This window comes from Salminus brasiliensis, chromosome 9 (genome assembly GCF_030463535.1).
Source record: "Salminus brasiliensis chromosome 9, fSalBra1.hap2, whole genome shotgun sequence".
Classification (NCBI taxonomy): Eukaryota; Metazoa; Chordata; class Actinopteri; order Characiformes; family Bryconidae; genus Salminus; species Salminus brasiliensis.
Window position 1 is genome coordinate 11,374,913 of NC_132886.1, and position 19,851 is coordinate 11,394,763.

At 42.1% G+C, this 19,851-nt stretch overlaps 1 protein-coding gene across 1 annotated transcript in view; it reads right to left on the bottom strand.

Moving 5' to 3' along the window:
• Window positions 1-19,851, bottom strand: part of dnah2 (dynein, axonemal, heavy chain 2) — a 179,854-nt gene that overhangs the window by 125,254 nt on the left and 34,749 nt on the right. Inside the window, exons 12-19 of the mRNA XM_072687948.1 lie at window positions 17,681-17,863; window positions 13,279-13,493; window positions 12,817-12,963; window positions 11,292-11,448; window positions 4,676-4,915; window positions 4,194-4,382; window positions 2,718-2,865; window positions 360-552 (exon numbers count right to left, since the gene is read on the bottom strand). Of these exons, the coding sequence (XP_072544049.1) occupies window positions 360-552; window positions 2,718-2,865; window positions 4,194-4,382; window positions 4,676-4,915; window positions 11,292-11,448; window positions 12,817-12,963; window positions 13,279-13,493; window positions 17,681-17,863 (1,472 nt within the window). The remainder of the gene's footprint in view (window positions 1-359; window positions 553-2,717; window positions 2,866-4,193; window positions 4,383-4,675; window positions 4,916-11,291; window positions 11,449-12,816; window positions 12,964-13,278; window positions 13,494-17,680; window positions 17,864-19,851) is intronic.

A 19,851-nucleotide genomic window follows, 5' to 3' on the forward strand; every position in this document is an offset into this window, starting at 1 on the left:
ATGTATACGATGTACACATTTAATGCTGAAAAACATACAGAACATACATTCATTCATTATGTGACAGTGAAAATATCACAAGGCTCTTACTATTTTTGTCTAATGTTATCTACACTGGTCAGAACAGCCCATTGATACACTAATATACTATATATAATAAATAATATACACGATATGCAAGATGAAGCTAGGATAATTAATGAATTATATGTAATGATAATTACATATTTACATAATTACTTTAGCAGATTTTGAACTCCCAGAAGCTAAAAGACCTGCCACTGAGAAAGGTGAGAAGGAATCTAAGAGAGAGGAAGAAGTACAAAAAGTAAGAATAGCGAGAAAACAAAAAGAGAGACCTGGCTATGTCAGCATCGAAAGACGACACAGGAGGGTTGAGGCGCTGGTAGCGGCGGATAAAGGAGTCTTTGTTTATTTCCCATATCTCTCGGTGCTTGTCCCAGGACTTCAGGTAGGCCTGCAGGTGAGTTGCGTTTGCCGTCATACCTGCAGCTATTGCAGCCTGGATCTTACAGATCTCCTCATCCTGCTCTATAACAGAAGACACACACAGAAACAGTGAAAACAAATTGTGACTCTACTGACTTCCACTGAAATCCAGTGCATGAAAACAAAAGGCCTACGCTAAATATAAAGCCTTCGCACATGTTGTATCTATCTACTTAGTGTTTACATGACATGTAAAATGCTTTAAACTTTCCCTGTGTGCTAAGATTTAGTGTGCTAAGTTCCACAAGGAAGTGTGCCTTGGCCGTCCTCACAAAAGATTCATTGTACAGCAGCATCAGTGCAGAGAGAGCCAAAACATAGTCCAGAAATCTAGTGCACCATCAAGGCCCAGACAGGCTGAAAGGGGGGGCGAAAGAGAGGAAAATGGTATTGATGGAGGTGAAATTGAGATGGAAACACAGAGAATTAGGGCAGTGTGATCACACAGGGCCTCTGAGACACAAACTGACTCTTATTTAATTACTAATCTCAATGTCTATATGATTCAGTAAGAACTATGGATTATTCTGTGACTCCAGTGAAACTAATACATAAGGTATTTACTGCAACTGCATGATACAGACATGTACTGCTGTTATTTTGCTACAGGCTTCAATTGTGGCACACACTGCAATGCATTAACGCAGCATTACAAAGCAATTATACCCAAAAATAAGGTTCAAAACCATTTTGATGCTCCACTGACAGTAATAGGGAGAATGGTGTCTCCGTTATTGCCACTCTGGGCCTAGAACCCCAGCTAAAGCACTAGCTAAGCTACTGACCTTTACAAAGACTTTTCTTGTGGCCAAGAATTTTATATGATTTCTCATAAAATCCTGTAAAATTCATTTTTACCGCCTCAGCCCACATACTTGCAGATGTCTAAGTGCGATTTGTATTTATGACAGTGGGGTAAAAGTGAATTACACTCCAAAACTGTGGTGTGGTGGAGTGCAAGGGCAAAAAATACCATTCTCGTACAATGCTTCTTCAAAGACGCATACATCAGTCCTCACCCTCCCAGAGTCACGAGCATTACCACCTCCTTGTTTCTACATTTACTTACCATATAGGATCACTTTGTAGTTCTATAATTACCACCACCATGTCAGTGTCACTGCGGTGCTGAGAAGGACCCACCACACAAATAATACCTGCTCGAAAGTTAAAAAGGGTGAAGGGCTAACAAGCAGGTGGTGTTAATGTTATGGCTTATATTCTAGATGCCAGGGCCAGTTGTTGAAGTTCAACCTTTTATTTGAAAAACAGTCAAGCTTGGATTCCAGTTGTTTCTAAGAAATGCAGCGATCCATTTGCTTCTCTTTAGCTTTTGGCAGATAGCTCTAAATTAGTGCTGAATCTATTTGTACAGACAATCGCACAGCAGCTCTTTCCCATGTTAGATGTTTTTGCATTTTGGTGGCCTTCACCCAGTTGGCATAACCGCAGTGACTCATGCAAAAGCGTACATACCCTTTTTATGTAATGGTGAGTGGTGACCTTCCAAATGTTAATGCTCCCATTGGTGGCAGTGGTAATGTACGAAGCAGAAAAGTCTCTAACTGGCTCTTTACAATCCCCCTTACTATTCATGATGCCCCACCTTTCTATGCTTATTATCGACCCCTAATGTACATTTTTCAAATGTGCTGAAAGGGCGGAAGATCTGCTGACACCGAGGGTGAATATACTCCTTAAAACACTTTGGTTAATCAATAGTGTGTGACAGAGATGAGAAATGGCCTGCATTATTATGGCCAAAATAATTAACTTTAGTTAAATTACACAAATTAATTAATTTATTAAAACATCCAATAAAATGCTCTTAATGAACTGTAATAGGTCAGGACGCTCACAGCACAAAGGAAAAAAGCTCATTTGCATATTGCAGCCTTCTAAATTATCAGCTGACTTTAAACTGAGTTCGATTTAAGGGGTTTAAGAAGGGAGAGAGATGAAGAGAAGCCAAATTTACAAACGTATGGGATATAAAAACTGAAAGAAATGAAAGGTGAGGAAAAACAGGAATTGGAGAGATGAATGAAAATGAAGCATTGATAATTATGGAGCTTTAAAGGGGTAGAGTAAGTGAATGATGGCCAGAGAAATGGGAGGCAGGATGGAAGCACGAAGGAAGCAAAGGACAGACATGATGGAGAAGGGATGGAGTGTGTGTGTGTGTTTGTGTGTGTATGGGTGTGTACCGATGATGTTGTGGACAGGTTTCTTCTGAGAGCGCTTGCATGTGAGCAGATCAGGCAAGCGCTTGAACACTGAGATAGTGCTGATGAGCTGAGAGCTGATGTTGTTCACTATCTGCGCCAGCTTTTGCAGAGTGGGGGAAAACTCCACCTGGAAACAACACAAACACACACACACACACACACACAAACGTGAGTATACACACACTTAGCAGGTTGCAATTTGTAAAGTACTCTTTTAAGTGGGCCAGCAGCGCAGTCTAGCAGTAATGTATTTCCCTGAGGCTCTGTGAGCATTTTGCCTCAGGCACTCCCATGTCAACTATGCCCAAAACAAACCACTGACCCTAAAATAACGTCAATAATGACCAGGATGTCAGATGAAAAGTCACTTTCTCTCTCCTTTCTCCCTGCCCCCCATTCTTTTAGCTGACTAAGCTTTTTTTCCACGTTATTTTCTGACCAAATACACACATCCAAGCCTAGAGGGAGAGGTATACGGAGTTTGACATTTCCACTCATGTGTGCACGGTGCAGTTAGTGCTGATGTGGGCCGTTGCTGCATGGGAACAGCAGCAGCCTTGTCTCACAGTGTGATTTATTGGGACTGGTGTGTTCTGCGTGCCCTCTTGCTGATGTATGGCAATGTCCGAACTGTGTATGTAAACTACATGGCCAGCAGATCTGTACATACGAGACAAGGACATTATTTGCTCTCTGTAAGCTTTTTGTAAGCTTTTGTAAGTAAAGCAGCTTTTTGACCCCAGGGGCATGGAGGCTTTGCATGCATCTCAGACCTTTAAATATCAGGGTTATGGTCAAATAAACATACCACTGGCCAAGCACTGTTATCTGAGGAAGTAAGTGTGGCTGAGAAATGTGGCATGGAAAAATGAGGAGTAGTGTTTATGTCTGCAACCACTGATACACTCTGATATACTAGAAAAATGTGTGTGTGTGTGGTGTGTCAGGGTGGGTGGCTGACTGAGTCAGAATCCATTACCATGTGAGTGCACCTTGCTGCATTATAATGAAGATGACATATACACCTGATATATATGGGCAAAAGTTTAGGGGCACCTGCTCATTCATTGTTTTGTTTTGTCTCTACTGTACACGAATGCTTTCTAATAAAATTTGGCGCTTTGTTGTGAGGATCTGATTACAATTAGCGACAAGAGCATTAGTGAGTTCAGGATATTGGATGATCACCAGACCACCTCATCCCCAACACTCCAACTAATCCCAAAAGTGCTGGATGGAGCACCATCAATCCAGAGAACACAGTTCCACTGCTCCACAGCTCAATGTGGAGTAAAAACTGTACAACATAAAATACAAAACTATACATATATATATTTAACTATAGTTTATAAGACCAATCAATCAATCAATCAAGTTATACACTTTAAACATTATGACAAAGGAAATCAAATATTTAGGAAATAGTGTATATGTATGTTAGTGTTGTGTATGTACCTGAGCAGTAGACCCTGGCAAGTCTTGTCTTAAAACCACCTGTACTCTGAATAGCGGATCAGGGGAACTCTTGCTGTTTCCATTGATTGCTTTAGAGAGCTCCAGTAGAGACCACTTAATGTTTAGACGCAAAGCCTCTTCCACCATACGATCCACCTTCTCAGTGTACGTTACCCAGTGCTGCTGCACCTGAATACACACGCACACATACACACATAAACACACACACATATTGTCAAGCACCTGTACTTAATGCAAAAAAAAGCACAACTCTAACCCCTGGCTTAACACACACACACACACAAACAGATATACACATATCTGCTAGGACAGGTAAGGCACCTGCTCTTAGTATGCACTTAAACCCACCTGCAAACAAGCACATAATTGCACCCACACTCACCTGTTTACAATCATGATGCCCACAAAGTTGCTTACATTATCAAAGCTAAAGCCTTGAAATAACATGCTTACACGCCCACCTCTTGCCCATCGCTGCGGAAGGTTTCATAAACTCTGCTCATGATGTTGACGATGTCTTGGTGTGCAGCTTTGATTCGGAGCAGCTGGCTCTGTTGATGGACCTGCTGATCATTCTCAAACTCCAAATCTCTGTAGACCGTCCTGCCGTCCACACGCACCAGCAGCAGCTCACTAATCTCCCCACAGTGCTTAGAGATAGCCAGATTAGCAGCCTTATACTCATGCACTATTGACTGCACCTGTACAATGGATACACAGATACAGGGTTTAGAAACTTAAAGACACTCATCATGGACATTAATGTAAAAGCAGTCTTAAAAAACAATGAGGAAATAATGCTTCTTGCAGATTGGTGCACTGACAACCTCTTCCTCAATGTCAGTGAAACCAATGAGCTGATTGTTGACACCCCTGAGCATCGAGGGTAGCTTCAACTTTCTCTGTGTCCACATATCTGAGGATTGTACCTGGTCACTCAACACATAACACATCATCACGAAGGCCCAAGAACGCCTTCACCTCCTCTGCAACCTCTACAGGTCCACTGTGGAGAGCATCCAGACTAGCTGCACGACGGTCTGAACAGCAGTGCCACTGCTGCTGAGCACAAGACCCTGCAGAAAGTGGTGAAATCTGCCCAGTACATCACTGAAGCTGCCCTGCCAGCCATACAGGACCTCTACAACAAGTAGACCCCACTCACCCAAGCCACTTCCTATTCATCCCCTGACATTAAGAAAGAGACACAGGAACATTAGAGCCAGAACCACCAGATTCAATAACAGATTTTAACTGTGCGCTGTTAAACTGGTCACACCAGCAACACCTTCTACAATCTGAACACACACACAGACTTCAACTGATCACTCTGATCCTTCCAGTTCACTCAGCATATCCACACTGAGCTCAGGGACTGTATGCATTTGCACTTTATCCGTAACTCCCTCTACTGTAACTAAGCTGTGTACTGTTTTTCTCTGAACACAAGCTGCTATACTCAATACTGCATACAGGTGATGTTTACAACACCAGGCACTGTTTTCCTCAGAATACACACCTAAACAGACTGTGATTTTTCATTTACGTGCACTTGTAACTACATATTTGGACAACTGATGCAAGTCCATGCATAGTTGGGCGTGGGTGCCTACCCTCTGGATCAGTCTTGTCCTACTGTAAAACCATAAATTTTGCTGCGTTTGTCTGTTTTTCCTTACTTTCTGTTTCCGTCTTTCTCATGTATTAAGAAGGACTGTTCCAACTGTTCGGCCCCGGGAACAGCCAGACCTGGCTCTGATTTATTCTTTCTTTATATCTTTATTCTTACTTCACTGCATAGCTGTGCATTTGACTGTTAATCTGCACTGACTTTAACCTTTCACTAATATTTTCACAATTTATGGCTTGATGTCACAAATTCATTATCGTTTATTGTTTATTATTGTTGTTCTGTTATTTGTTGTGCTATCTGGTGTTGACCAGAAGAGGATGGGTTTGCCTTTTGAGTTTTGGTTTCTCTCAAGGTTTATCTGGATCTCTGTAAAGCTATTTTGTGACAACATTCATTGTGAAAAGCCCTACATAAATACATTTTAATTTTAATACAATTTAATTAAATATCTACTTCTTTCTGCTTATTAGTATAGTTACTTAGGCTGGACCTTAGTCTGAATCACTCAGCTTAATGCACACAGTTGCACATATTTGTATTTATTGGCTTTTGTACTTATTGTCTATGCACCCTGTCTACTGTCCTTGCATCACCCCTTATTTTTACACACTACTGCACTGGAGGTTTAGCCTTACAGTGTTCCGTAGTACTGTACAACCCTGTATTAGTATAATGACAATAAAGCTGAACTGAAATAGACATATAGCACACCTAATTGCACCTTGACTACATGCTTTTGGCAGCCATCTACAAGCTTCTGGCAGAATTCTGGTTGGGAATTTGATCACATCTTGACAGAACTGGTAAAGTTCAATTAATGTTCTTGGTTTCCTGGCATGTACCTGTCTTTTAAGCACAGTCTACATATTTTCAATAAAGTTGAGGTCAGGACTTTGGGAAGGCCATTACAGAAGTGTAGCGTTAGCTTCCTTTATCTATTCCACAACCACCTCTGGTGTGTGTTTGGTGTCTCTGTTCTATGTTGCCCTCTGAATGAAGTTTTCATCCTCCTTTATTATCCCATTCACTCTGTACTATGTGCAAACCAATTTCTTTTTATCATGACAAACTAGCAAGACTGCCCAAAACATTTACCCATGTACAACCACCTGAACTTATGGTCTTTCTAAATGACCAGAGAGAAGCTGTAGTCAATTACAGAAAGTTAAAAGGGCTTTGAGAAAAAAAGAGAAGAGAAGAGGGGAGATCAACAGGAGAGAAGTTACAAAGTAACAGGTGAGAGAATGGGGGAAAACAGAATCCACATTGAAATTCACTACAGGAGCTTTCCTAGAGGATTTATCTGCAGACCGTGTCTCCTTTATTTAACTTAGCACATTACACAGGAAGCATATCATTTCCAGTTCTTCCACTCACACACATGCTGTGCCTGAAATCAAAGGAGACAGGCCTTATCCCTAAAGCATCGGACTTTCCTCATGCAGCAGCTACCCATTCAGCGTGTGGAGCACTGGCGTTACTGAGACAACGTTCAGAGGTTTTTGGACGCCCCCCCCCCCCCCCCATGCTGGGTCCATCTCATATAGTGAGTAATCTCCCTCTCACTCACAGCTTCACATCCAAGCTTCTATATCTGGATTTCATGGCTTTCATAGGATAAAGAATGCCGCATAGAATAAGCCTCAAAGGGAGAAGCAGAACGTGCGGAGTGTGTGTGTATGTGTGTTTATGTTTATATGTGTGCTTGTTTTAGTACATTTATAGGACAATAATGCCCTGAATGTATGGGAAAACCACAGAAAAACATGGTTTCTGGGTAAAACTAGGTACAAGGACCAACAGAAACAGTTGCTAATTTAATTGTTTTAAGGAAAATGCTACAGTTTGTTTTCTACAATATCTGCATAATTAAATCTTAATGATGTAAACAAAGTCTTTTAGAGCTGTTTGATGTGAAATGCAGCATTTTAGAGAAACTTACTGACTCATCATTGTTTACAGTGGTGATGATAGGAACCAGACATCTAAAGCCTTAAATGCCTTTAAAAGCTCCCTCACAGAAAGTTCTTACAAATGAACAGGTTACAAATACACTGCCTGATGTCTACGATAATATTCTACGACAGTGGTGCAATACAATTTATGCCTTTATGGAATTAAGAAATGTGCTAAATGTGCTAAATATACACACACATATATACAAAACACATAATCTTAATTCTATTTATGGTGCAGAGGTCCGTGCATGGGCAAAATAGTAGCCAAATATTTTATTGTATATATTTTATTGTATACACTGTTTAAGCATAACATTAACAACACCTGCCTAATATTGAGGAGGTCCTATCTGTGCAGATTCTATCACAACAGATCTGACCGTGCCACATCTGGCATGGACTCTGCAAGACCTCTGAATGCCTATCTGGCACCAAGACATTAGCATCAGATCCTGATCCTGATCCTCCATGGATCACATCAATAAACCTTAGGTGCCCATGACCCAGCACCTTTGGTAGGTACTGACTACTGCAAACCGGGAACACCTCGCAAGACCTGCCTGATGTTTTGTACAGGGCTGGGCGATATGTACTGTATCAAATCAAATATCAAATATGTACTGTATATCAAATCAAGATCACGCAGATAATTGCAGATAAATGACATGATGGAGTCATGTGACTACACATGTGATAGTATGATTTCAAGGGGACAGTACTTCTTATATATATATATATTTTTTTACAGAATAAAAACTGGTTCACTGGTGGTTCTGGGTAGTAAATAAAATGGCTATTTTATGTATTCTCATTGTAGACCCTGTTTACACCTGGCTTCTGAAATGGTTTAAGTAATCAGATCTCTATGTATTTTAAAAGAGTCTTGGGTGCATTTGCACTAGCATTTCTTTGTGGCTTGGCCTTATCCAGATACAATACTGATACTCAAGATGCATGAAGTGACCAGACGTAAACAAGGTCATTGTGACCATGGTTCCTTTCACAACTGTAAAGAAATCTTTACCATGATGGTTACAGGTGATTTCTCTGCAATGCATTTTACATCAGTACACTCTTTGTTCAGGCTTAGAAAATTCTTATCACCCATATGAAATATTATGGAATATTTCTATGACCCTGTGCCCTGACACAGTATAAAAATAAGTGTGTGTGTGTGTGTGTGTGTGTTTTTATAAATAAGAGCGAGAAAATAAGAGAGTGCCTGTGTGACCATGTCAGTTTCCAAGTGTGTTCTGCACCGTGTCAGCTCAAATATGTTGAAACAGTACTCCGCTCCTGCTATCCACGCTTCTCTGACACTAAAGCTGCTGCCAGCTCTTGACTTTGGGCTCCACCGATGTCTGACATTGACTTTGACGTGAACCTGATCTTCCCCCCCAGCTTTTGCTCTCCCTCTTACTGACACAGAGTGAGACAGAGTGAGAGAGCAAGAGAGCGAGAGAGAGAGAGAGCGAGAAAGAGAGCAGCCAGGCCATAGTGGTGGCACTGCACCAAGGCTGGCTGGCTGGCTGGCTCTCATTGTGGATGCTGAGGTTGTTTATGCTGAGCCGTGCCTGTGTGGCATTTATTACAGAGGATGGGGCTCTCCCGCTCTGCTTCTGTGCGTCTGTGTGTGTGTGTTTACCACATCACTGCAGGCCACTGCCAGTTTATAATATATTGCTCCTTAATATAGAGGCTGAGTGACAGACAGCCAGGCAGAGCAGGCATTCATCTCCCCTTAATATGTTTCTGCTCTTTTTGATGGCACTGCCAACGACACTGCATACGCATTGTGGCGTAAAGTTCAGGAATATTACAGAAGCATTAATGGGATGTAAAGACGGATAACGGAATCGACTTCACTTACAGACCCTCATACTTTTGGAAAACAATCCTTCTACCTCTACATTTCAATACGTAGTGTACAACTTCAGAAAACACCATCGGAAATGTGACAAAAAAAATCCACTGAAGTTTTGGAAGGAAGCCACAGGCTGCAAAACACCTCGGTTACCTTCTCTAACTGAACTTCTTCCCTTTCCACTAAATGCACATTCTCACTTGTATAAACTAGTTGTCATCCATCAGTTTGTTTTTGCGCCTGCCTCCTACACAGCGATTTGTCAGACGTACCTTGACATTTTCAAACTTCAGGAGTGGTAAATGCTCTGCTCCCAGTCTTTCATATGAATGCCTTGAGACGGCAGACATCGTTTCATTGTGCAGCGATACGTGCTGGCTCCCAGATCCACACAGCGTTTTGAATGCAGCGTTTCCAGCTTGTGCAGAGCGTCCTTTTGAAAAGATTTAGGTTTTAGTGGCTGTTTCACCAGTGCTCTTAATACACCTCCATTCCAACGTCTTCCTGTTTGCTCTCTAATACTATTCCGAGATCTCTTTGACTCACTTTAAGACTCTGCTTTACGACCTATTAAACTTAAATCTGGCTTTGGGGGGGTTCATATAATAAAATGCCACCAGGCAGTTATATGACCACTAATTTCACTGCAGCTTTCTACAGTCTGCTGAACAGCATGCCGCTCAAACCGCATCACCCAGGTCCACAACCCTGCGGATGAGTGACCGCGCACTTCTTAAATGCCCACAGATGTGGCTGTGTAAAGCAGCTGTTGTGAGGACAAGATTTAAAGGATGTTATCAAAAATCCCTCCATCCGTTCATCTTCTTTTCCACTTCTTCCAGGTCAGGATCACGGTGCACCCAGAGCCAACCCCGAATCATTGGGCACAAGGCAGGAATACGTCCAGGACCATACAAAGGCTACCATACCAACTTATCCACTGACACACACTCTTACCGAGGGGCAATTTGGCATAGCTAATTCACCTACCATGTGTGTTTTTGGCAGGGAAACCTGAGCATCCAGAAGAAACCACACAGACACGCCAAACACCTCACACACAGAGACCAAAGTACGGATCTAACCCAGGAGCTATGCAGCACAACCTACCTGTACAAATAGTACAAATGTAAACCCAATAACTCTTATAAAATAAGAGTTTGTTAATACAGCATTCTGAATTCCCATATTAAGACAAATCTGTATTTTTGAGTGGCCACTAGCCTAGTAGTGAGGTAGTCAAGTCAGCAACTGAAAGGTTGTGGGTTCCAATCCCAGAACTGACTGTCTACCTGGCTGTGCCCTAGAACAAAGGACTCCTCACTTCCCCAGGTGGCGCTGCTGTGCTGCTCCCAGACTAGGCATAGCTAAGCATAAAAAAAACAACCAGTCCCTTGTCAAATATGACTTAACAGTTAGTTTTGACAGGTTCATCGATGTTCCGTAAGGCTTGTCTGACTTCATTAACAAAAATCACACCTGAGCGTGGTCAATACAAGTGAAGGTTCAGAATCCATTTGTCCTTCACTCTGTCTGACTTTGGAGCACAACAGATCACAAAAGCACCTGTCGGGTGTGTGGAAGACAGTTTTGTGTTTGTATGTGGGTTGCTGGAAGCTGACCTTGCTGGAATGCAGTCTGCACTCACTGATGAAGAAGCTGGATGCTCCTTTAGAGGACCACAGCAATTTGGACAGGCCCGGCTGGATCTTCTTATCTAGAAACCGGATCCGCTCCCTAAACAGGCCCACTGCGTCCGTGGAAAGGGCTGAGATGATCCTGAGAGAGAATGCAAGTGGCATACATGTTAATGTAAATGAATAATTATATTGATTATTTCCATGTAGTACTTCATTTACCATTTATGCGCTTTAGAAGCGAGGTCATTTTTGCACATTTATAACGGTATGCAATGCCATTTCACAAACATGAGGACAACAGTCATTTAATGTTCGGTTAATAGGTTCTGCTGAATGTATTGTTGGAGGGAATGCAGTCCAAGGGGAAATGCTTATTTGGCTTTTGTTGGGTTTAAGTGTTTACTTCCAGCTGGCATCTTTACAATGCATTAAATGTGGTGACAATACCGGTGCTGATGATTCACTGGGTCTCTCTAAGCACTACAATGGGTACTTGAGTCTGAAGTGGCGTTGTTGTGTGTGTGTGTGTGTGTTGAAAAGCTTATGTGAGCAAGGTAGGATGTTATTATACACTGCTGAGTGGGTCTGGAACACGAGTGTGAATTGTTTTATCCCTGAGGACGAGACTGTGAGTATGCAAGACCATTCCATTTCATGCGAGAGTGAGTGTTTGTGTAAGGCTTATGAAACTTGCAGAGCTCGAGTGTGCCTGTACTGAAAACCCTGACTACCTATTTGGCATGATGGATCCAGATTACAAATGAACATCCCGTTGAAGGCTAGAGATATGCAGAGTGTTTGATTATTATAATTCTAAAGGTTATGGAGGTATTCCCTGTGCACCTTATTGTGTGGGAGGCTGAATGAAAGACAGTGTATTTAAATTGGAGGGCTGAAGTGCTCTAACTGGGGCACATGGTAAAAGCACAAGTTGAGAGAGCAGAGATGCAACCTGTCTCCATGACCAAGATCTTAGCTGTGCAACGTCTTCTTGTTCCCTGAGAGGAAAGGACTAAAGGGTCATTCTTTTTGCTATGCAGTATACAAGTCCTTTGGGCATTTGCGTAGTTGTGTGCCACAGAGTATTTAACAGTAAAATGCTACAGGAACCTTGAGGTGCTCCATAAAGCTATATGAAAGGCATATAAGCCAAGTACTGGATAGATCTTTCTTGGCGTCAGAATTGTGAGATCCACTGCTCCACAGCAGTAAATGCTGGGGGCTTTATATCCATCTAGTCTATGCCTGGCAATAGGCATGGTGCCAAAATGTTTATCTGCGCCATAGAGTCCTATTCTATTGGCAATATTTCTCCACAGTGACTCTATCTGTGTGTGTGTGCGTGTGCATCTACACACCTGTGCCAGCAATGGGTGCAACCTAAAGTAGCTGAATGCATTAATGAGAAGAGGTGTCCACAAACATTTGGACATATAGTGACAATATCTGCACATGAACATGTGAGTATGTATCTGAATGTGTACAAGTGTGTTGGAGTTGTGCAGACCTGTTATACTCTCGAACCACAAGCAGGACGCTCTCCCTCATGGTGCGCAGGTCCTCCCTGCGCTGATAAGCCTCTGACACATGATGCAGGATCTCAAAATGCAGCCGCTCCCAGTAATGTATCTCATTAAACATCTTCAGCAGGTTCCTACAAAGCCAACACAACCCTGTCAGCCTCATACAAATAATCCCAGGCCCAACACGTGTGTTTGTGTTTAGGTTAGGGAGTGAGTGTTTGTGCAGGAGTAAGTGAACGTAACACGAACCACAGCTGATGATGTCTGAAGCCATAGCCCCCTGATTAAGCCCTAAACTCACATGCGGCCGAGACAAAATTGTCATTGTCCGAAACAACTGAACCTAAGAGGAATTTGGCTTTTTATATGCAAGCTCTAAATGCTTCCAGCTATATAGACATCATGGTCTGAGCGCACGTGTGCATGTGTGTGGAGGAGGGACCTACTTGTCGAAGTTGCTATCCAGCACGCCTGGTTTTTCTTTGCAGCGGATCATTAAAGGCTGGTTGAGATTTCTCAGGCTCTGTCGATCCAGACTCTGGCTCCACTCACTGTACATCCTTTTGACCAGCTCGTCCAGCGTCTGCACCAACTGCCCATAACCCTCACGCACCACCTCGCCACTGCCGATCTGAGGCAAAAAGTGGGCATTCTCTTGGACCTGGGGGGGGGGGGTACACCATATGTACACAAACGTACATATGGTGATTACATATAAATCACATATAAACAAACAAAAATAGAAGAACAAGAAAGCACATGTGAATGGAGAAGTAGACAGTCCTGGCTGCGTCGACTGGGGAGCAGGTTCAGGGAATAGAACTGGCGACCTTCCAGTCACAAGGCTGCTTTTCTAAACTCCAGGCCATGGCTGCTTGTATATACTTTGCATTGATCAGCCATATCATTAGTATTGATTATCTTCATCTACAGTAGTAGGATATACCAGGCAGCAAGGGAACAGTCAGTTCTTGAAGGCGATGTTAAAAGTAGGAGTCAATAAGCAAGCATAAGAATCTTAAGAGACACTTTGACAAGATCCAGATTGTGATGGCTAGACGACTGGCTCAGAATATCTCCAAATCAGCCTTTTTTTCCTTTCTGTTATGCAGTAGTCAGAATCTAAGGACAACCAGGGTCAGGGGCACCTAAGGTTCATTGATGCCATCCATGGAGGCCCCACCTCACAGGACTTAAAGGATCTGTTGCTAAAGTCTTAGAGCCAGATACCACAGGATGCCTTTAGGGGTCTATACAAAATACATTTTGTATATGATCCATAATCATATACAGAAGAGTAAGGAAAGCTCACCCTGCACTATATCATAACGAGCAGGTTTACAAACTACTAACATTTGCCCAGGAAACTCAAAGAGACAAAGACGTCCAAGGTCCCAAATACAAAATCTAAAACACACCATCACGCAGCTAAATCAAACACATTACACACCCTAACCCACACATGTGAGCGCACCCAACAAAAACACACTTCACTTCACCTCGCCCAAACATATAAGGTAAGCTTGTAAACGGCACAAGCCTCAGAAACTCCCCGGCCTCTGCTCCTCATGCGGTCAGCATTACGTTTTGGATCGTGCCTTCTGTTTGTTTCTGAGGGAGTTTTTTTTCCCTAGTGTCTGTAATGTGCAGAAAATGCAAGCAAATCAAATCTGTGTGCAATTAAGGCTCTCTCCTGGCCTTAATTGTGTTCTTAACGAAGGCGGAAAACTGAATTTAAACACAGCGGAGAGGCAGACGGGTGGGGGGTAGAGGGAAGGACACAGAGAGAGGCTAAGCGAGTGCAATGCAAAGGAAAGACAGAGAGAGAGAGAGAGAGAGAGAGAGACAAAGAGGAAGAGCGCAAAGGAAAAAAACAAGAGAGTAAAAAACGGCAGCTGCACAGAGAGGAGAGAGTGTGTGGTCACTGTGAGAGCAGTGAGGTCGAGAGAGCTGCACTTGCTCCTCCGCTGCCCAAAATTCAACAGTTTAAGAATCAGTTTCACTATTTCACATCTGAAAGAAAATGGAAATTCAATTTGAAATAATTCCCACTGTGTCTTCTGTGAACATGCCACCGCCTGAAGAACAGTAGCACTCATCACATATGCTCCACCTATACACTAATAAACTAATAAAGAGAGAAAAAAGAGAGAGAGAGAAAGAAAAAGAAAGACAGAACAAGAGACAGAGAGAAGAGATTGAAGGAGAAAAAGAAAGTCAGAGAGAGAGGGAGAGAGAGACTTCTTTAACTTTTGCATGAACTGTAACATATTAAAGCCCAATACGTGTTAAGGCATATTCACACAGTGAAAATGAACACACGTCTATTAATGATGTCTTTCACACTGAGTCGGAAACTGATGGAGTGAAGCTGCATGCATTTTTCAATTACAGTCTGCTCTATTTTCTGCGTTTTACAGATGATGTGTTAAAATCAGGCCGGCCAATCAGAGCTTAGTTGTCATGGTTGCAGACTAAACAAATGAGCATCAAGACAGTGGCAGAAGAGCTCATGTTGTTCACAGCAGAACACAAAAGCCTATATGATGAGCAGCAACACGCTGACTACAGCACAAGGTGAAAAACCAGGGAAATGGTGGTGAGGACTTTACAGAGACTTTATGTAGCCTGTTTTTCCCCTGTTCCCCTGCCACCCACAAAGAACCACAAACTACAGCTTCCCTCACTAATCAGCACTTTAGTGGAGAAGAGAGAGGAAAAAAAAGATCCAGAAAGAAAGAAAGAATAAAAACAGTAAAAGGAAAAAGAAAGAAAAAGGAAAACAGAAAAAGAAAGGAAATAAGAAAAAAATGAAACAGAAAGAAAAAGAAATACAGAAAAAAGTTAAAATATAGAAAGAAAAAAATAAGCAAGAACCATAGAATGAGAGAGAGAGAGAGAGAGAGAGAGAGAGGGTTTCCATGTGGTGGATGGGGAGGTGTATTGGAGCAGCTGGGTTTAATAGCGTTAGGGCCTGTGAGACTGAAAGGTGTCTGGCTGAGCTCCAGCTTTAGGGTCGCTCCCACTGCCCTCTGCCTCTCCCCCTACAGACTGGCCCTGGACCCCGCTGAGCCCAGCAGCTCACACCTCGCAGGGCTTTTCAGCGCAGTTAAGCTGCATGGTGACACTGGCCGGTCTCAGACCAGTGGAGGGGATAGGCAGTAATCGAATTCATTTGTACCTAAAGCCCTACAGAGCTGGGCTGATGGAGTCTGCGTACATGCTGGGTACGGCCCTGCTAATAAGCTCCTGTAGTCTGCTTATTGCCTATACCAAGGGCTTATACAGTAGAAGGGGACATCCTCACTCTGGCTCTCTGATGCACTGCTTCAAAGAGCTGACATTTAAGACTGAAATAAACGGCCATAAAGCACTTCTTCAGATGTCCAACGACTGATTGATCCATCTGCTTCCAGTCCCGCTTTCTAAATCACTCACAGTGAGCTGCTTCCAAGAGTAACACTACACTTTGTAGTACTTCACCAACCCTGTGACCGCTAAGGTTCACACACACAGGGCTTCAGACACCTGCACATATGTGCGCACATACACACACACACACACACACACACACACACACACACACACACACACACACAGCCTGTCAGTCTGATACTTTGTCATATGTACTGCTGCTGTAGAGGAAAAGCCCACATGACTTAAGTAAATGTCATTTTCATACGTATTTGTCAGTTATTTTCAACATTTTAACATTTAACATTTGCAAGAAAGTCTATTTATTTAAAAAATAATGAAATAAAGAACAGACAGGATAAAAAGCCTGGCCCCTGGTCCCTGTTAAGCTTACTTGTGTTCTTAATAAGCCCACTCAATGTTTTATTTCAGAAAATATTTCACTTTGATAACTGATGAGCTTAAAAACAACCAAAAGAAAGAAAGACTAACTGGGACTAAGTAGCAAACATTTAAAATGGGAAGCACTTCAATTGTGAAATTGTAAAGATTCTACGCATTTAAACTACCATTTTATCACGGTCATGAAAAATCTCTGAAAATCTGCCCAGAATTATTTTTTTCCCCCCTTTGTCAATTTTTTCTCTTTTTATCCCAATGTGGTACTGCCAATTAACCCACCTGTTTGAAGCCCCTCCTACCACTAGCAATGTGATGAGGGGAAACAACATCATCTACCCACCCACACAGCCAATTATCTCTGAATGCATTTTGCACCACTCTGCAGTTCCAATTGCAGAAGTACTGCACAGCGTCCTCCTGTATTTGTGAGCAGAAATTGTCAAGTCCATATTACCAAATACTACAATTCGAATCCCTTCTGGTCTCCGCCATTTTCTGTACTAAAAAAATACAAGGACCCTAAATCTTGCAGCACAAAGATGGTGCCAATGTGGAGCCAATTAGCAGATTCCTACGTCAATAAGCCCAACCACCAAATAGTTTTGTGGGCACATGTACAATTAGCTAACCGTGTTGAGACAACCGGGCTCAGCCCTATTTGTAAATATTCCGTGCTGAACCATGTCCATCTGGAAAAGCCACTGGAACTCAAAATCGTTTGGCTTAAATGTGTGATAAATGTTTAATACTTTAAAAATACTCTATTTTTATAGACTAAAGTAAGTTCTATCATGTTTTCCAAGCTACTGTTAAAAGCTCATGTAGAACTATGACAGGAATATGACTATTCCCTGAGTAGCACTGTTACAAAAATTGCATGATATGTTTAATATTGTTTTCCTCAAAATACCTCTGCATTGGCTTTGGTATACTATAGAAAAACATGGCACATCAACAAAAACATGCCCATATGTATAATACAGATGTTGGCGTTCAAAAGCACAAATGACACAAAGACACAGACACACACACCTCCATCTGTCTCTCTATGCGACGTTGCAGGGCTCGGGCCCAGTGAGCCTGCCCTGCATTCTGGGGCATGTGTGCAGGAGTGTGAAACGCCTTCCGGCTCAGCTCCTTATTCACCAGGTACAGCTCCTTACTCAACACAGAGTACACATCCACTGTCTTTCTGTCTAAAGTCCGCTTAATGGCCTGGGAAAGAGACAGAGAGAGAGAGAGAGAGAGAGAGAGAGAGAGAGAGGGAGAAAAACAAATACACAGAGGGGAGAAAGATAACGGCAGAAGGACAGGAAAAAAACAAGAAAATGGAGTGCAAGTTAAACCATGATAATTACTTTAGGGTGAGGTAAATTGATCTTAATGACATATGCTGAAGATAACAAAAGGCCTGGTGCTCCAACAGAGGGTGTTGTGTGTGTGTGTGTTTGTGTGGATGGGGCAATAACACCTGCTGTGCTCTAAAAGAAAAGGGTCTGGGAGAATACGACCTAAGTGCAGAAAAAGCCAGAGCAAGACATGAGCTCTAAAGAAAAAGGACACTGCCCAATACTGCACTGCATCAAAATATCATGAACTAAAGCTTCCTTTGACATTATCGATATTATAGGAAATAAACACGTTGCTTTAGAGAACTAAAATGTTTTTAGAGGACTAATGTGTTTCCAGCTAAAAGCAACATTATGTAGGATTTTGTACCTTGGTTTCTGCACTCTGTAGAACTTTGGTTGAGTGTGCACAGCCTTAGCGTGCATAACCAGTCATATCAGTTAAAATCCTGTAATATTGTTCTACCGCCTCAGTCCACATGCTTCTTTCACTTTCAGTGACAGTTCTGTATCTCTCAACTTGTCCAGAAGTGCACATTTTTGTAGTGGCTTAAAGTGCTAACTACAGGGGGAACCCAGGAGCAAAGAAAAATACCAATTCTCACATAACGCTGCTTTAATGGAATAGTTTGGTGAGAAATCCACTTTACAAGAGTTATTACTTTCCTTAGATGCATTCCATCAGCTATGGCATGTTTAATATCTGAAATATGTCCCTTTGATTTAGAATGGGAGACGATAAGCTAACACTGCTAAGAAACACTGGATGTAAACTTCCACCACTCATTTTCTGTTATGAACATACATACATGCCAAAGGCTTAATTTATTTGCTTAGAAAATCTAAAAGCTGTGTTGAAGCCCCTGAATTGGCTTATTATATATATTTTGGTAAATGCTTATCCAGCACTTCAGTTTCAAATGGAGCTAAAAGGAGCAAGTATGTTGCAGTTATTAACAAGGATGTTGAAGTGTTTTAGGGATGCGCTGTGTGAAGCAGGTTAAATGAACTAGTGGAACTATCTAGCAGAATCGAGGGAAGGTTATGTAAACATATTGTTATCTCTAATTGGTTGTTTTGCTGATCTGACATCAGATAGGCCAAATTTAGTCCCACCTAACTTAAATCCGACAGAGGAAAAACAACAGAAAAAATCGTTTGAAAATCTCTCCATAGAAAAGACTAACCAAGTTCAGAGCAAATTCATAACATCAGTTATAGATAGAGTTAGAAGAGAATAATTAAAACAAAAAGATAGAGGCTTCTTGAAATTGGATTTCAAGAATAATTAGATATAGAACCACTCTGCATAAACTGTGCAGGGTCTGTGTGGAGAAGGTGCAGAACTTTTTTGGGTCATGGTCAGCCAGTACCACAGTAATTGTTAAGGTGCTGGTGCCTTCTATAGAGCCACTATTGAGAGAATTCTATCCTACTGCATCTCAGTGTGGTGTGCCGGTTGCTCCGATGTGGACAGGATGGCACTGCAGAGTGTAGTGAAAACAGCAAAGACAATTACGGGCTGCCTGCTGCCCTCTATAGAGGACATTGCTATGTCGCTCTACCTTAAAAGAGCTACTAACATCATTAAGGACCCAACACACCCAGGTCACCACCTCTTTAAACTGATGCCCTCTAGTAGGCGATACAGGTTGGCCAGAACACCCACCTCCAAATTTAGTGACAGTTTCTTTCCTCTGTCTGTCTCTGCACCACACTAAACACCACACTGTACTCTATGCTATCATATGTGGACGATTCCTGCTGCTGAAACTTTTATGTTTACCTCTGTCATTATTTATTTATTACCAGCTCTCTCTTTACAATTATCCCGCTGCTCACTTGGTTTCCATG